The sequence below is a fragment of the Saccopteryx leptura genome, chromosome 1, assembly GCF_036850995.1.
Source record: "Saccopteryx leptura isolate mSacLep1 chromosome 1, mSacLep1_pri_phased_curated, whole genome shotgun sequence".
In the NCBI taxonomy this organism is placed as follows: domain Eukaryota; kingdom Metazoa; phylum Chordata; class Mammalia; order Chiroptera; family Emballonuridae; genus Saccopteryx; species Saccopteryx leptura.
In genome coordinates this window covers 6,745,162-6,763,157 of record NC_089503.1, presented here as the reverse complement: position 1 = coordinate 6,763,157, position 17,996 = coordinate 6,745,162, and the positions used below count along the sequence as shown (strand labels likewise).

The window sequence follows — 17,996 nt, the reverse complement described above, 5'->3', positions numbered from 1 at the left end:
TGTAAATGGCATTGTCACCTGGGTAGGCACAGCAGATCGGAGATAAATTCTGTCTCTTCATTACCTTAAGCCCTGTCACCCCCTAAGCCTGAATCTCCTCATCTGCTGACATTTGGAGGAAATCTGAGAAGTTCCTCGGTGTCCCGCCTGGGAGGCGTGTGAGAGTGACCTGAGAACTGAGAGTTAGGGTACCTGTGGGGATTGCTTTGGACTGGGGGGCGAGAACCCCACAGTAGGGGCTGAGGGGTACCTGACCAAGCTAGGGAACAGATGGAGGTTCAGTAGTACCAGGAATCGCTGAGCGGGGGTCACCAAGCTCCCCTAAAGCAATCACTGTGCTTTGTCTATATCAAGACCAGTTTCCCCTGCCAGGGAACCCTGCCACAGATGTAGGAGCCATAGAACCCAGTGGCCAAGGCCAAGTGGAGGAAGCTATACTTTATCAGTTAGGTCAGAGAGACAGACATTGACCTTGATGCCCCTGCTCTGATATCAGAAAGATACATAAACCCAAATTAGGACACCATGTAGGGAAGGGGACAGGGAGGAGATACTACGAAACCGCATATGCTACTTGAAATGATTGAGCTGTCTTGAGCTGGTATGGTTTATCATTTTTCTGCCATTAGTGGAAAAGGGGGCTGAAGAGCTAAGTTGTGAAATAAAGAAAATTACATATTTCTTCACCCGAGTCTATAATTATGATTGTAAATAAATCTGCTATACAAGTGCAGATGAGAAAGGTGGGCTTGCAAGGGGTGTGCCAGTGCCTCACAAGGACAGACCTGACTTCCTGCGACTATGGTAGACCAGCAGGCCAGGGTAACGCCAGCTAGGAACATGATTTGCAAAGAATGATCAGGTATTTGAAAGTGAAAGTGTGCAGATGAGCCAGGTAGAGTCTTAAGTCAAATGGGCATCTGACTATGATCTGATGGAGGTGGCGCCTGGAGGACAAAAGAGAGCCCTACCTGGAGCTCCCGTACATAGTGTAGAAAAGTCTGGCATTCTAGGAGCCTGGAGAGATATATGCTCTGAGCTAAGCAATGTTGTGAGTGGACGCTGCTGTTGACTAAACTGGAGAAAATAAACCTGCTTTGAGGACACAGAAGTATTACATCCATTTATCTTTGTCCAGCTTGGATTCAAAAAAGCATTTATTTATGGACCATCCCTCTAAGACTATTTTTAAGTTCCAAACCTAAACACCATTAAAAACTGGGCCTAGGCCCTGGCCTGGTGGCTCAGTGGATCAAGTGTCAACCTGGCCCGCCAGAGGTCGTGAGTTTGACCCCGGTCAGGGCACGTACAAGAAGTAATCAATGAGTAAACAATTGAACTGAATAAGTGAAACAAAAAGTTGAGGCTCCTCTCCCTTCCCACTCAATCAATGAAAAATTAAAAAAAAAACAAAACTGGGCCGTAAAACCCATTTGAATGGTTCCAAACCATCTAGGAGCAGGCTGGGATCAACCATAATTCTCAATACTTTTGATTTTAACCTGTCAATAACAAACCACTCCTTTCTTCTAAGAAGCTAATGCCACAAAACCCTGGCAATACACAGAACCTTTGAAAAAATGTCTGATCATACCCATATACCTGAAATAAATTTGGGCAGCATCTGCTTACTACTAATAGGTGAAGGGAAGTCTTTGGGGTTCTTTGATCAAACTGCACTGGAAAATGTGGATTGTGCTGGGAAACATACAATGTTAGAACCCAAAAGGCGTAGATTTAGTGTACATCTTTGAAGCTATAGAAATTTTAGGTCAGTTTTCTGTATTGTAACCTAATTTACTTGTGCAATGGTACTATTATTGTTTAACTATGAAGCTTCCTGGTAGTTAGGAACAATACTCTGGAGTTTTATGGCCTTATTGAAATTCTGGCCAATCACGTTCTATGGTGTGACCTTGAACAAGTTATCTAACTTCTCTGAACCTTGGTTTTCTTATCTGTAAATAGGGGATAATTTTTTTTTGAGGGGGAGATAATTTTAAAGAAGTTATGAGGAATTAAATAATGCATTCCAGGTGCCTGATAAGGGCTAGACAAATGTTAGCTGTTGTTATTATTATTTTACTTGTTTTGTATGTAGGCAAATCTTGCCTTAAGTAAAACATACAGGCATACTCAGAGATATTGCAGGTTTGGTTCCAGACCAATGCAATAAAGCAAGTTTCACAATAAAGTGAGTCGTAATCATTTTTGCTGGTGGAGGATCTTAACTTCAATTTGTAAAAAAAAAATGATATCCCTGAAGCCCTATAAAGTGAAGCATAATAAAACAAGGTATGCTTATAATGAAGAATAAAAGTCTAGATTTTTGTGAAAGGTTAATGGGGGAAGTTATTTTTATTACAAAAGGATTCTTCAGTTTATAAGAGAACTGAAAACAGGATTTCTTTTCAACAGTCAACTTCCCAGTATGTCTAAAATTAATTGATTCACACAAAACTGGGTTTGTACGATGTTTTAGGAACACAGCTGGTGTACAAAGCACAGGACATCTGTAACATAATCACTCAGGCCAGGTCTGAACCACTGTGGCAAGTTAACAATAGCAATCCTGGGTATTCTCAACTCTCCTTTATGAAAGAATTACTTGAATTCTCTGTGGTTTCAGAGGGTAGAGTTGGAATCAATGAGTGGAAGATACTGTGGTGGGGGGGATTTCAATTCAATATAACGAAAAAAATCGTCAGCAAACTACTGCTGTCCAAAACTGGAATGGGTTGGCTCTTGAGATGGCAAATTTTCCAACACTAGATATTTAAGTAAAAGCTAGTTATCAACTTGTTAGAACTGTTGGAATGACTATTGCATGAAATAAGAGACATGAATTAGGGCGATTGTTTCCCAAACCTAAATATACTAAATATATTGTGCAAATCAGATCAATACTCCATCTTAGACACCAGGAAGACATGAGGAAGGAGGTAGAGAGGGATTATTCAGGAAGAGGTATAGGGATAAAGGAAATGAATTGGAAAAAAATATTGTTTCTCTGGTTGTAAATACTAGATTAAATTTTTTCTAAGATTTCTTCTAATTTGAAGATTCTAAAACTCTCAAATTGGCCTGACCAGGCGGTGGCGCAGTGGATAGAGTATCAGACTGGGATGTGGAGGACCCAGGTTCGAGACCCCGAGGTCGCCAGCTTGAGTGCGGACTCATCTGGTTTGAGCAAAGCTCAACAGCTTGAGCCCAAGGTTGCTGGCTCGAGCAAGGGGTCACTCGGTCTGCTATAGCCCCCCCCCCCATCAAGGCACATATGAGAAATCAATCAATGAACAACTAAGGAACCGCAACGAAGAATTGATGTTTCTCATCTCCCTCCCTTCCTGTCTGTCTGTCCCTATCTATCCCTCTCTCTGACTCTATGTCTCTGCCACAAAAACAAACAAAAAACAAAACAGATGTTATTGTAATGATATTCCTGGGAGAATTTTCTTATTTTAGTTGTGGAAAACTAGAATGTAACACCTAAAGTGAGTGGTAAAATAGGAAAAGAATTCAGACATCCTGATCCTTTTAGACTTTTGATCCCACAGCTTGTTTTCAACTGGTGAGAATAAAAGTTGGCAAAACAGGAAGATAGAAGTGACTTGATAGCTAGAACAGATGAAAATCAAGTCAACTTCAGAGACAAGTGAACAACCAGCTCAGCTGAGGTTCCATATTACCAGCTTTAAAGACTTTGTACACCAGTATTCCTGTTAAAGTACTTCAGAGTACCGTGAGTATACAAAGACTGCACCAAGACTGAACACGTCCAGCCAGTGTCCTTTTTAGTGGGAATCCTAGAAGATGAATCTTTGTCCCAGTTAGCCTATTTGTCTTTCAAATCAAGTTGATCATCTGGCCTTTGGATCAATATGTTTACTTGGCCATACGTGACCGGATTGCACTGCTATTCCCATTCCTAAGGCTTTTATGCCACAAAAAATACTTCCTTCCACTGGATATCTGCTGGCAGGACAAATGCACCTGCCTAGAAAGAAGGCCAAAAGCTAATTACTGAGGGCAGAACCACTTTGTGATATAGATTTTATTGGTTAGATAGGAAGAGGAGAAATTGGACACTAACAGGAAAGGAATAAAATCTCCTGGGCTGGCCCCAGAACTGGCTACTGGTAGAGACACCAGACACTGTACAAAGGGTGATTGTCAGCCAGGAAAAACAGGAAGCTACCCAGTATCTTCGTCAGTCATTTCAAGAAGGAGAGAAAGAAAACAGGGAATGGGGGTGAAGAAGAAAACACTCTAGTCATGCAAACTTTGGTAGCATCCTGGTGTGATCTTCATTTTGTCCATGAAGAATGAAGAAAAACAAACACTGTAGTCCAAGAATTTGCACAAAAGTCAGCACCACTATGGCCTCTAGTGCCCCCCTAACCTAACAGTCCTCTGCATGAACATCCCTGTTTGACCCCTGATAGGAAAGCAAAGAGAGGGGAGTAGTGAAGCTGCCCCAGATTCTGTGCTCCAGGTGGAGAAGGCCTCAAGAAGGTGAAGGGATGAGCTAATCTAAGCGTCATGGCCCCATTTCTAAGGATGTGATTAGTGGAGAGGCACCTGGGAGCTGCTCCATTTCAGGAAACCCGGTTATGGGAACTGGTGGGGGATAGACTTTGCTCAGGACCTGAGAGAAGCAGTTAACCCTTTCCTATTGTAATTCCCGTTGTACGACAGATGTAGGGGGAAAAGACTCTTAATAGTTTCCCAGGGGGGTAGAAACTCTTTGTATGGACTTTATTTTGCATCAACCTGATAAGAGGGACCATAGGGATATTTTAAACCTAAGTTCCTGAGGTTAGTCTCTTCAGGGCTTTTGAATGCTCTAGGGGAGAACAAGGTAGGACCTAAGAAGTATCTAGAAATGATATACACAGAAAGGGCACATTCAGAAGCGAAAGCCAGATCAAATGTTCCTAAAATGTCTCTGTCCACCAGCATCATTCTCTAGGATGTTCTGGTTCCACTCAAACCCCTGGGTTTGGGTCAGAATCAACCTGGGACTCTTCAGGTGGGGTCTCTTCCAGCCAAACAGGCGATTTCTTCTCCGAATAAACAGGATGTCCAAAGTGGACATGAAACACTAATCCAAATCCTGGAGTGAAGGAATGCGAGCAGAATAGTACGCCACTTACGTCTAAGAACAGGGAAGAGCTGGCCCCCTTTGAAGGCACTGCTAAAATCTGGAACACTGGCGCTGAAATATCCAAAGTAGCATCCAATGGTTACTTAGTTGACCTGGTTGACTAAGGTGACCTTAACCTTGGGCAGATCATTTAACTTCTTTGGGCCTCTTATTTCTTCAACTATTTTTTTTTCTTTTTTTCTTTTTTCTTTACAGAGACAGAGAGAGAGTCAGAGAGAGGGATAGACAGGGACAGACAGACAGGAACGGAGAGATGAGAAGCATCAATCATTAGTTTTTCATTGCGCATTGCAACACCTTGGTTGTTCATTGATTGCTTTCTCATATGTGCCTTGACCACGGGCCTTCAGCAGACCAAGTAACCCTTTGCTCAAGCTAGCGACCTTGGGTCCAAGCTGGTGAGCTTTTGCTCAAACCAGATGAGCCGCGCTCAAGCTGGTGACCTTGGGGTCTCGAACCTGGGTCCTCTGCATCCCAGTCCGACTATCTATCCACTGCACCACTGCCTGGTCAGGCTCTTCATCTATTGAAGACAATTGATAACCTCTTGCTGTGAACCAGCGCGGCTAGTAATTCCTGGTCCTGAGTGAGAATGATGTGGAATGAAGAAAATAGACTTAAAGAGAAATAGGATAGGATTGGGAAGCCTCTGCAAGCTGATGGCAAGAACAGAGCAACACAGCCCCCGGTTTGCTTTATTATATAGCCATATGCAAATAAGTAAGTCTCCCATACAAAGTCACACATCTCCAAGGCAACCCAAGAATTCTTCCAAGTGCAGAAACCCTCCACCTTGTATAACTGAAATCAACCAACATGAGAACAAACAAGGGATGAGAGGAAGGGCATGTAAATTGCTTCCAGCAACTTAAGCAAGCAAGTGAAGTGGGGAGATGGGATGAGTGCAAATACTGAGCTTCTCAGCCAATATGGAGGTGGAGGGGGGAGAAGTTAGCCTTTTGCTAAGCCTTGAACTGCAAAGGGCTTTGCCACTTGCAGTCTCCCACACTCTATGTTTCTTCTGGCTCTTAACATTCTATTGCTCTGAAGATGAGGTCTGAGTAAAGAGTTTTAATAATGTGGACTCAGTTCAATGGTATATTAGATACTAGACCCCAAACAGGTTGGGGCAAAATTGCTGGGTAAGAGACAAACTGGATGCTGTGGCCCTTTTCTGCTACTCACCTCTCTCCATGGGAGATATATAATAGAAAGAGCCATCCTTATCACCTTGGTTTGTGGCCCATCAAATAGTGATAACAACTGTCTCACAAAATACTGTCATAGTTAAAAATTTATATAAAGAGCCAGTGGTGACAAACAGGCAGTGATTCAATAAATGTTAGCGCTCTTCCCTTTGGCAATTCCGCTTCCTAAAGGGAACATCTGAGAGTAAAGGAGTGAAAGGGATAGAAAGGCTCCAATGATTCCCCAGATGTCAGCTTATCAAGTCTGAGATGATAGTATCATGAACTTTCCAAAAATAAAAGCCACCTTTCACCAATAGGTTTACCTGTGAGCAACTGAGATGGGGAGGGTGGTCTATACAGTGCTGAGCTCAGACTCAGAGCCATGATTCAGGTTTCAGTAGACATGTTCTTTGGAGTAGAACCAAGGTTGTGCACTGGCCCGGCACACTGCCAGTTCCCCGCCTGTTCTGCCCAATCCTGGCTTCACAGAGCTGGGGTGGAAGAATTTTCCCTGAAGGAAAGCAGCCAACACCCTGTCCCACCCTTCTCCTTGGGTAACGCTCTGCCAGGCAGGAATCTCTCTCACCAGTTTTCTTTTGACTGCCTGACGAACCAGCAGCAGGATCATCCGTGTGGGTTGAACCTCCACTCGCCACGCCTCGCCCTGAACTTGGCCGGAGCCCTGCAGCTGGAGTCTGGAAGACTACCTTGCATTCAACTGGGAGCACTTTTGGAAAACCAGAGCTTCTCCTGTCAGCGGAGCCTATGAAAGCCAACTCCTGCCCTTGGCATATTCAGTGGAGCCAACGTGGGGAGGGACCTTTTCCCTGGGGGCGAGGGTCCCCTTCCAGGCACTGCCTGGGGTTGCTTGGGCACCTTGGAATTAGGTTTCGGAATATGCTTGGGACTGGGTGCCAGTGAAAATACAGGACGCCCAGTTTGAATTTCAAATGATCAAATAATTTTTTAAGTATAAGCTTGCCCCAAATATTGCATTGGATACATGTATGCTTAAGTTGTTGTTTTTTCCCTTTTAAAACTGTAATCCAAATGCAACTGTCCGTCCTGCATTTTTATTTGCGAAGTCGGGGAACCAGAAGTTGGCCGGGGGCAGCTGGGTGGGGTAGCCCCTGTAGGTGCGGTTGCTTGGGGGTCAAGAACCGACTTGGGGTCCCGCACCAGCAGCTTGTCCGGGCTCGGGGCGGCCGAGGCGTTTTGAAAGGGCTGAGGGCTGAGCCTCGGCGGGACCGTGGGAAAGTCTCTTTCGAGAGAAAGGAGGAGTCCTGGCCTGGCCTCATTCCTGCTCGCCTCCAGCCTCGCTCGCCGCCCGCGGGCTTTCCCCGGCCCTGCGGCGCGCCCACTTCTCCGCCCACGGGTCGCGGCAGCTGTGTGTGGCTCCCACAGTTCCGGGCAGGCTCCTGAGTCTCAAGGTCTGAGGGGCGGGGCGGGGCGACGCCGAGTGCGCACGCGCGGAGGGCCGGTGGGCGGGGCGCGAGCGCACGCGGTCGGGCAGAGACCGCGTCGTGCGGCCGGGCGTGGCGGCGGGCGGAGGTCGAAGCCGCGGGCGGCGCCGCGAGGCTGGGCGTTGCTGCCGCTCTTCTTGCGGAATGGAGGGGTTGGCGGTGGCCGTCTGTGAGGTGATGTCAAGAAGGGAGAGAAAGCGGGGGACAGTCTTATGTGGAGATGGATGGGCTTTGTGAGGAGACCGCGAAGTTTGGGCAGAGGGGTCTGGGCGTTGTCTGAGGTGGCAAAGGAAGGTTCGGGAACGGTACGGCTTGGTGTCAGTCACGCGGCGTTGTGAGGACGGGATGAGACCCCGCGCGTGGGAGCGCTTGGGTGGTAAAACCCGAGGGCCCTAAGGGAGGGACGGCCACCAGCTGAGGGCATGGCCACGTGTCGCTGCTCGCCCTGCACAGCGGAGAGCACCGAGGCTCGGGAAGTGCGGCTGCTTGTCAGACCTCAGCGGACGGAGGGCGAGAGCAGGGACGCCAGCCTCGGGGCCCTGTCCCATCCCGTGCCGGGAGGGCGGCGGCGGGAGGCGGGCTGGGCTGCCCTGCCCCGCCCTGGGGGCCGTCGGGACCGGCCCGTGCCAGGCCGGCGTGAGGGCGAGGCGCTGCCGGCCGTCGGGGTGTGGGGCAGCCCCCGAGGCTGGGCCGTCAGGGTGTGCCGGGCCATCGGGGTATGTCCGGCCGTCGGGGTGTGGGGCAGCCCCCGAGGCTGGGCCGTCAGGGTGTGCCGGGCCATCGGGGTATGTTCGGCCATCGGGGTCCGGGCCGGCGCTGCTGGGTGACGGTAGGCCGCACCCGTGGACTGGACATGGTTTCCTGCCCTGGAAGGTGGGGTTGTCCCCGGGCACCGGTTCGCCACGTTTGTTCCTCCGGTACAGCACTTCCACAGCCGGTACCTGGTTGGATTCTTAGTTCCGGGCCTCGTGAGGGATACCAGACAGATAGAGGAGCGCGTGCGCCCCACGGGGTCGACCTGACCTCACTCCGAGTGCTTCCAGCCTTCCCGCCGCCGCCTTTGTCATCATCCAAGAAAAGCTGGAGGATTCGATTCTACAGTCGATAGAACCCAGAGCTTCTGACTCCCTGGGCCGGTGTTCACTTCCCAACCACTTTCTCATTACGGACAGAGAAACTGCTGGAAAATCTTAGGAGCACGATAAATCAGAGGATGGGTGAAGGAAAGTGTTAGATGTAGACATGCTTGGAAACTGTCTTTATAAACTCTGGTACAAATTGGGATTAGTTCCCAAGTTCTCTTACTGAGACCTCCCTGCTCTTTTACACACACACACACACACACACACACACACACACACACACGGAAGTGAGAGTCTACTTTCAAAAACATAATAGAATTAAATACAGTGTATTTTATTTCAGATTTGTCTCATCAAGACTGAATTTTTACCCAGACATCTTGGAGATCTGTTCACCTTAAAATATTGTGTGCAGCCTTTATTGTAGATGAACTTATTAGAAATAATAGGTAATATTTATTGAGCAGTGGATCAAGCATTTCGCACGTTCAGCAGCAGCCATATGTGGTGAATTTGTTCTTTTATAAGTGAGGAGGCTGAGATACAGAGAAGTAACTTGCCCAAGGTTACGTGCTAGAATTTGCGACATCAGGATTCAAGAACAGGTATCTGCCTCCAGCGCCAGTGCTCTTAGCTCGTATTCTGACCCTCAGAAATGTTGATTTAATGAAAGGTAGAGATGATTCATAACTCAATGCTGGCTTTTCTTTGGGAGAGAAAAAAGAAACAGGAAAAACAAACTCCTACTTAATTTTTTCTAATTATTTTCAGATGAATTTATCTTTTGAATAAAGCAATTTAGTGTCTCCATTTCCTGTCTTGTTGGGAACACTGTTGAAGTTTACTGTCTCCTTTATTACGTCACTCCCCTATGCTCTTTCTTCTGTTTAGACACAATGCTTTGTTCTGAACAAATGTAGATCTGACATTTTGCAAGCAAGAATATTATTTTTTGAAATTAGAATTATTAACTATATCGTACAAATTTATTATTACCATGATCTCTAAAGAAGATTGTGTTTTCTTTGAATTGTGCCTTTTTCAGATTTTGAAATACTTAATAATTCACTGGAAGTGTGAAACAGCAAAGGGAGCATTGCTAGAAGGACAGCTAGTGATTTCCATAGAAGCATTAAATTCTGAACACCAGGCAAATACTCTTCATTGTGTAACAACTAGTAAGTGGAGGAAGAAAAAAATGTTGATTTTCTATCTTTGTCATGATTTATATTATAGTTTATTTTAAAAATTCAATTTGTCATAATCTTTTTCTTTTTTTCTTTTTTTGTATTTTTCTGAAGCTGGAAACGGGGAGAGACAGTCAGACAGACTCCCGCATGCGCCCGACTGGGATCCACCCGGCACTCCCATCAGGGGCAATGCTCTGCCGAGACCAGAGTCACTCTAGCGCCTGGGGCAGAGGCCAAGGAGCCATCCCCAGCGCCCGGGCCATCTTTGCTCCAGTGGAGCCTTGGCTGCGGGAGGGGAAGAGAGAGACAGAGAGGAAGGAGGGAGGGGGTGGAGAAGCAAATGGGCGCCTCTCCTATGTGCCCTGGCCGGGAATCAAACCCGGGTCCCCCGCACGCCAGGCCGACGCTCTACCGCTGAGCCAACCGGCCAGGGCCTGTCATAATCTTTTATCATGTTACTACTTTAGGGTTTGTTCCATAGTTTAAAAACTTAATTATGTAATAACTATCTGGTGATAGATTTACAAATGTGTCATACAAGAAAGATGAGTAGAATGACATCACAGATTTACTTATTTTACTGGCTTAAGGTAAAATTGGTCAGAAACAATCTCACTGTTGCTTTTGATTTGAACCTCTCTCATAGCAAAATTAAATTACATTGAATTTTATCTCCTTTTTCATTCATATCTAGCCTTTGGTAGTTGGGAAAGAGCCAAAAAATAAAGGAAAAAGAAAGGAAATAAAATGAATAGTGGCCTGACTGGTGATGACCCAGTAGATAAAGTGTCGACCTGGGATGGTGAGGTCCCAGGTTCGAAACCCCAAGGTTGTCAGCTTGAGCATGGATTTACCAGATTGAGCATGGGTTCACCAGCTTGAGCATGGGATCATGGATATGATCCCATGGTCATTGGCTTGAGCACAAAGGTCGCTGGCTTGAAGCCCAAGGTCTCTGTCTTGAGCAAGAGGTCACTGGTTTATCTGGAGGCTTTACCCCCCCCCCCCGCCCCTGGCCGCCATCAAGGCACATATGAGAAGCAATCAATGAACAACTAAATGAAAAAAAAAATATAAATATATATATTACATATTCTGATAATCCTAATTTGCAGTTATTTGAAAAATACTTCTCTTCCATTTGGCTCTTATTCTTTTGTCATTTTTTGCCTAAACTTTTGAGAGAAGCTGATGCAGAGTGGTTCTGAAACTAATTTTCTTGCACTTGTGAAGTGATAACTTTTAGTTTGTCTAGGTCTTTAGTGTGTGTGTGTGTAGATTTATTGAAGGTTAATTTGGAATGAAGTTGTCCCATCAGCCTTAGAAAAGTCATCCTGAGTCCCAGTTGAGATTGCGTAGTACTTTAGGCTTTACACGACATTTTCTTACCTGAACGGGAATTACCTGTCGTCTTTTTTGTGTATTTAGCAATAGACATTCTCAAGAGAGGTATGATAGGTTGGTTTGCTTCTACTTTACATGAACTCCACTCTGATTGAGTTCCCACCATTCATGAGAGAGATGATTAGCTATGTGGCTAGGGCAATGTTGGCCTATATATGATTGTATTAGATTATGCATCGATTCTATCCTGTAAACTGTTGCCAAGGTAGCAAAATTGATTTCACTCAGAGCAAAGAACTTGAGCCACAGTAGCTTTTGGCAAGAAATCCAGTTCCACAGGCATTTTGAGCCTTAATGGGTTTCTTAAATGGCATTTCTTTCCTCTTTATTGTCTCTGATATTTCTGTAATTATTTTTATATTTTTTTGGTAGGAGGAAAGATGACATATGCTTCTCATAAAACATTCCAACATTACAGAAAGAGAGATTATGGAAAGTGAGATTTTGTGGTAATCTCATCCTTTGTGATAATTACTAAATAACATTCAATATATATTCTAGATTTTTTTATTCATATGGTCATAGTCTCACCAGGTAGATAGAAAGCTGGATTGCCAGCATTCTGGGATTGAAGAGTAAAAGGGGTATTGGATATCTCAGCATTCACTGTTTATGTTCTCTCAGTCCATTCTTTTTTAGCTCAACTTTGGTTCTCAGTCCAGAGACCCATGTTCTACCTTTTTAAGGAATAACTTTTAACCTCCCTGAACCACAAAGGTTGGGGAGGGCCAGTCTCTAGATTGCTGAATGGAGGAGGGAGTCTAAAGATCTACTTCCTAAATTTATTTATTTTTTCCCCAACCAACTTTTATTTTAGCTCCCACCCCAATCTAACTTCCAGAGGTTCCTGATACTGCCATTCCTGAGTCTTTGGGGATTTTGTTGTATACTTTGGATTGTGTTTTGGCCTTTTCATTTTCTGGCTTATATCTCAATTTGTCAGATCTCCTAAATCCTTTCCCACTAGTTCTTTTCAGTTTCTAGCATTTTATTACAATCATCTTTATGTCTTATTCTCTATCCTTACATTTATTTCTTTTAATTTTTTTAAATTCAGATTTCAGGAGGGAGTAAAAGATATGTGTATGTTCAGTCTGCCATCTTTACCTGAAAGTATGATGTAGTATGTTTGGTTTGAAATCCTTGATGATGAAGAACCATGTATTACTTACTGAGGACTGCTGTAACGTACCACATACTTGGTGTCTTAAAACAAAAGTTTATCCTTTCACAGTTACAGAGGTTAGAAGTCCAAATCAAGGTATCGGCAGGTTTGGTTCCTTCTGGAGGCTCTAAGGGAGAAATCTATTCCATGCTTCTCTCCTAACTTCTGGCAGACCCTTGGTGTTTCTTGGTTTGTAGATGATTATCACTCCAGCCTCTGCCTCTGTCTTCACGTGATATTCTCCCCTATTTTAATCTGTGTCTCTGTCTTCACGTGGCCTTCTTATAAGGATAACACTGGGATTTAGGGTCACCCTAATCCCATATGACTTCATCTTGATAACATCCACAAAGACCCTACTTTCAAATAAGGTCATATTCATGAATACTGGGGCTTAGTTCTTCAAAATCTCTTGTAGAGGTGCAAAATTCAATTCACAACAAACCAGAACATTTTATTAATGGAGTGATCCATTCATGAGAAGCTGAGAAATGACCATATGGTTTCTTTCCATCAGTAATTGTTGAAGGCTTTAACAAGTATTATTTGTTGTAGAGTTTCTCACAATGTGTGTGCTATAGGCTGTTTATATGAGTTATGAGAACGGAGTTATGTAGTTATCTACATTAGGGGAATGCTGGTTAAAATGAGTGAATTTCATTGTTTTTCAATTACAGTTTACATTCAACATTATTTTGTATTAGTTTAAGGTGTATAGCATAGTGGTTAGCCAATCATATACTTTACTAAGTGGAATCTAAAGTTTCCTTGCTTTCGATCTTCTCAGAACCTTTAATATGCTAGTGTGGAGTGTGAATTATTCAAAATGAGCTATATATAGCTTTTCCCAAACATATTTGACCTTATAGCTCTTAAATAATTTTTTTAAAGGTCATTTGTTCTATGATCTTTTGGGGAATTTTGGGCAATGCTCTATTACTTTTAAAATGTGTTCTACAAATTAGTCTCTAGAGTCATCTTTGTATTTGAAGGCTAGCACTTGAGTACAGAAATAGAAGTGTAGTGGAACGTTGGGGGCTGGATGGGGTGTATGAAGATTTGCCTTCCTTGAGCACATGCACCAAAATGACCCACTTTCAACAATTGTTGACATGATACCTGTTAAAACTAAGAACAAGTGTTAGAAGAGACAGTATGACATATGCAGTTGAGAAATATCATGGTCAAACTGCAAGACATTAAAGTTTTGTTATTTTTTCTGTTAATGTTCTAACTCAGGGGTTGGGAACCTATGGCTCGCATTTGGCTTGCAGACAAATCTTTAATAAAAAAAATAACGTTAAAAATATAAAACATGGCCTGACCAGGTGGTGGCACAGTGAATAGAGTGTTGGACTAGGATGCAGAGGACCCAGGTTCGAGATCCCAAGGTCACCAGCTTGAGCGCGGGCTCATCTGGCTTGAGTAAAACTCACCAGCTTGGACCCAAGGTCACTGGCTCGAGCAAGGGTTTACTCGGTCTGCTGAAGGCCCATGGTCAAGGCACATGTGAGAAAGCAATCAATGAACAACTAAGGTGTCACAACGAAAATCTAATGATTGATGCTTCTCATCTCTCTCCATTCCTGTCTGTCTGTCCCTGTCTGTCCCTCTCTCTGACTCTCTCTCTCTGTCTCTGTAAAAAAAAAAAAGAAAAATATAAAACATTCTCATGTATTCCAATCCATTCATTTCCTACCACTCATGTTCATGGTTGTAGGTGGCTGGAGCCAATCACAGCTGTCCTCTGGGACAACAACAATTTTTTTTTTTTAACAGAGACAGAGAGAGAGAGTCAGAGAGAGGGATAGAAAGGGACAAACCAGACAGGAACAGGGAGAGATGAGAAGCATCATTCATTAGTTTTTTGTTGTGCATTGCGACACCTTAGTTGTTCATTGATTGCTTTCTCATATGTGCCTTGACCGTGGGCCTTCAGCAGACCGAGTAACCCCTTGCTCCAGCCAGCGACCTTGGATCCAAGCTGGTGAGCTTTTGCTCAAACTAGATGAGCCTGCACTCAAGCTGGCGACCTCGGGGTCTCAAACCTGGGTTCTTCCGCATCCCAGTCTGACGCTCTATCCACTGCGCCACTGCCTGGTCAGGCATCACAACACCAAATTTTTATTGGATAATGCGTAAAGTACATGGGTCGTTGTATGGCTCTCAGGAATTACATTTTAAAATATGTGGAGTTCATGGCTCTCTCAGCCAAAAAGGCTCCCGACCCCTGTTCTAACTCCTCACTGATCACTAGTATAGGCCTGCTACAACCTGCCGTCGCTGTCCCAATGACCCATTCTCCTTATGCCTGTGAAGAACACTAAGAAAAAAAGATGATTGTCTTTTATTAAATGTTCTATGCTACTTGGACTCGTGCCTTTTGAAGTATATACAGTTTTTCCAGATCATTCAAAATCTAGAGATCTAAGGCATTGCTTATCTAATAGAAATTTATGTAATGATGGAAATGTTCTATATCTGTGCTATTCAGTACAGTAGCCACACTCGGCTTTTGAACACTTGAATTAAGGCTATCTAGTGTGATTGAGGAACAGAATTTTTCATTTAATTTAGCTAAATTTAAATAGCCACATAGAATTAGTGGCTAGTGTATTGGACAGCACAACTTTAGAGAATGGTGTTGCTTCTCACTCTGGTTCAGTGATTCACAACCTTATTTCTCTTCTTGAATACACATTTTTTGAGGGACAGTGATGGGTTTCTATGGCAGTGGGTTTCTATGGCAGTGATTCTTAGATTCTTAACTGGTGGGTCACATTCCTCAGGGGAAGGGCATATCCAATTTGGACAGAAACCTCCATGTAGTTCTTTTTTTCTTTTCATGTGTTTTTCCCTCCCTCTTCTTTGGTATTGGCCTTTTCCCTCACCCTCTTCCCTGAAGAATTATTGCTGTAAAAATGCTCTAATGTTCAGATTTAAAACTCTGGGTACAGAGAATTCTTACCTGATATCTAATAAAGTATTTTCTACCTAAGTAAATTGATTAACAGGAGGTCCAAAATTATGACTCATACTGAAATATGGGTTATTGGCATGGTGTACTCTGGTTACTTGCTACAGTTTACAGTCTTTCTAGAATCCTTTTCAACCAGGAATAGTAATATCCAAAGAGGCAATCCTAGTGTTGAGTATAGGTGAAAAGACTTATTATTTCATCTCCAAGAAGTTATACTGCCCCCAAACAGTCATTATGACCTCATAATTTTTCTTTGGAGCTTTCATTTTTACTGAACTTATTCGTATTGGCCACCTTTTTTATGCTGTGTCTATCTGGTATTTTCAGGTTCCCATTTGATTCTTTAAGTCCATTTAATTATTTCATTTGTGATATTTTCTTGTATTCTTACTACTTTTTTTTTTTTTTACAGTTGATTCTGCAGGAAGCATTTATGGTGGTTTGGTCTGCAAGAAGTTTCTAAAAGGTAAAGTTTTACACAGTTTCCACGAGACTGAATCTCTTCCGGGCAATGAGTTTATTTTCTGAAACAGATTTATACTGAAAGGTAAGGTTGTCAGATTTAGCAAATAAAAAGACAGAATGCTAACTTAAATTTGAATTTCAACCTCTGAATTGTTTTAAAAGTTCTTTTTTTTTTTTTGTATTTTTCTGAAGCTGGAAATGGAGAGGCAGTCAGACAGACTCCCACATGCGCCCGACCTGGATCCCCCCCGACATGCCCACCAGGGGGCGATGCTCTGCCCATCTGGGGCATCGCTCTGTTCCATCCAGAGCCATTCTAGTGCCTGGGGCAGAGGCCAACGAGCCATCCTCAGCGCCCAGGCCAACTTTGCTCCAATGGAGCCTTGGCTGCGGGAGGGGAAGAGAGAGAGAGGAAGGAGAGGGGCAGGGGTGGAGAAGCAGATGGGCGCTTCTCCTGTGTGTCTTGGCTGGGAACTGAACCCGGGACTTCCACATGCCAGGCAGACACTACCACTGAGTCAACCGGCCACGGCTTACAAGTTCTTTTTTAAATTTATTGATTTTAAAGAGAGAGGAGGGGCGGGAAGCAAGAGAGAGAGAAACATCGATTTGTTATTTTACTTATTTGTGCATTCATTGGTTGATTCTTATGTGCCCTGACCCGGGTTTGAACCCACAACCTTAGTGTATCAGAATGATGCTCATGCTCTAAGCAACTGAGCTACTTGGCCATGTCATGACTATTTATTTATTTATTTATGTATGTATGTATCTATGTATGTATGTATTTTTATTAGGTTGGATATGGGGAGGCAGTCAGACAGACTCCGGCATGCGCCCGACTGGGATCCACCTGGCATGCCCACCAGGGGGCGATGCTCTGCCCATCTGGGGTGTCGCTCCACCGCAATCAGAGCCATTCTAGTGCCTGAGGCAGAGGCCACAGAGCCATCCTCAGCGCCCAGGCAAACTTTGCTCCAATGGAGCCTTGGCTGCGGGAGGGGAAGAGAGAGACAGAGAGGAAGGAGAGGGGGAGGGGTGGAGAAGCAGATGGGCGCTTCTCCTGTGTGCCCTGGCCAGGAATCGAACCCAGGACTCCTGCACACCAAACCGATGCTCTACCACTGAGCCAGCCAGCCAGGGCCGACTGTTTTTTGGTATGAGCATGTTCCATGTAATATTTTATCTGGCAAGCCTACTGAAAGGTGGTCTATAAAATTGTATAGCTGCAGGCATGGACAGGCACATTGATTCTTATGTGCCCTGACCCAGGTTTGAACCCACAACCTTAGTGTATCAGAATGATGCTCATGCTCTAAGCAACTGAGCTAGTGTCTGTGAATACTCTTGATGCAACCTCAGGAAAAATTTACCCAGATGTAAAATAACATTTTTAGTAAAATATTTGTTTCCATCTACCTCAAAGAAATAATGTATGGAGAATGCTTTTGCTGTAAACTATTTTGGCTAGTATAAATACTGTTTTCAACATGCCGAAATTGCTATAATTTAGGAGTTTTTAGTGACTTTGGTTTTAGAAGTTCTTTCCTTTGAAAAAAAGAGAAGGACATTTATTTTGAGGAGACTGAACTGATCTGAGAACTGTTGTGCTTTCATTTTAATCTACTGTGGTTGTATGGGTTATAAATATTATCCAATGTGCCTACCTTTTCCTGATGAGTGGTTAATTTACACATTTTACAAAATAATTTTTTTTTTTACAGAATAATTTTTAAAAGAAACTTTCCCTAATACTCTGGTTTCTCTTCAGATTGTATAAATCTTTCACCTTTTAAAAGAAATTTTCCCCAACTAAATCTAGAACATAAGAAAATTGTAGTGTTTTTTTTAATTTGCATTTGTCATTGCTTTAAGAACATATGCCATATA

The 17,996-nt window shown here is 43.8% G+C and overlaps 1 protein-coding gene across 1 annotated transcript in view; it reads left to right on the top strand.

Annotated features, from left to right (window-relative positions):
* The first annotated feature begins 7,870 nt into the window (after positions 1 to 7,870).
* TOP6BL (TOP6B like initiator of meiotic double strand breaks) overlaps positions 7,871 to 17,996 on the top strand; it is a 69,210-nt gene continuing 59,084 nt past the window's right edge. The window contains exons 1-3 of the mRNA XM_066360000.1: positions 7,871 to 7,994; positions 9,948 to 10,080; positions 16,054 to 16,107. Of these exons, the coding sequence (XP_066216097.1) occupies positions 7,965 to 7,994; positions 9,948 to 10,080; positions 16,054 to 16,107 (217 nt within the window). The 5' untranslated portion in view covers positions 7,871 to 7,964. The remainder of the gene's footprint in view (positions 7,995 to 9,947; positions 10,081 to 16,053; positions 16,108 to 17,996) is intronic.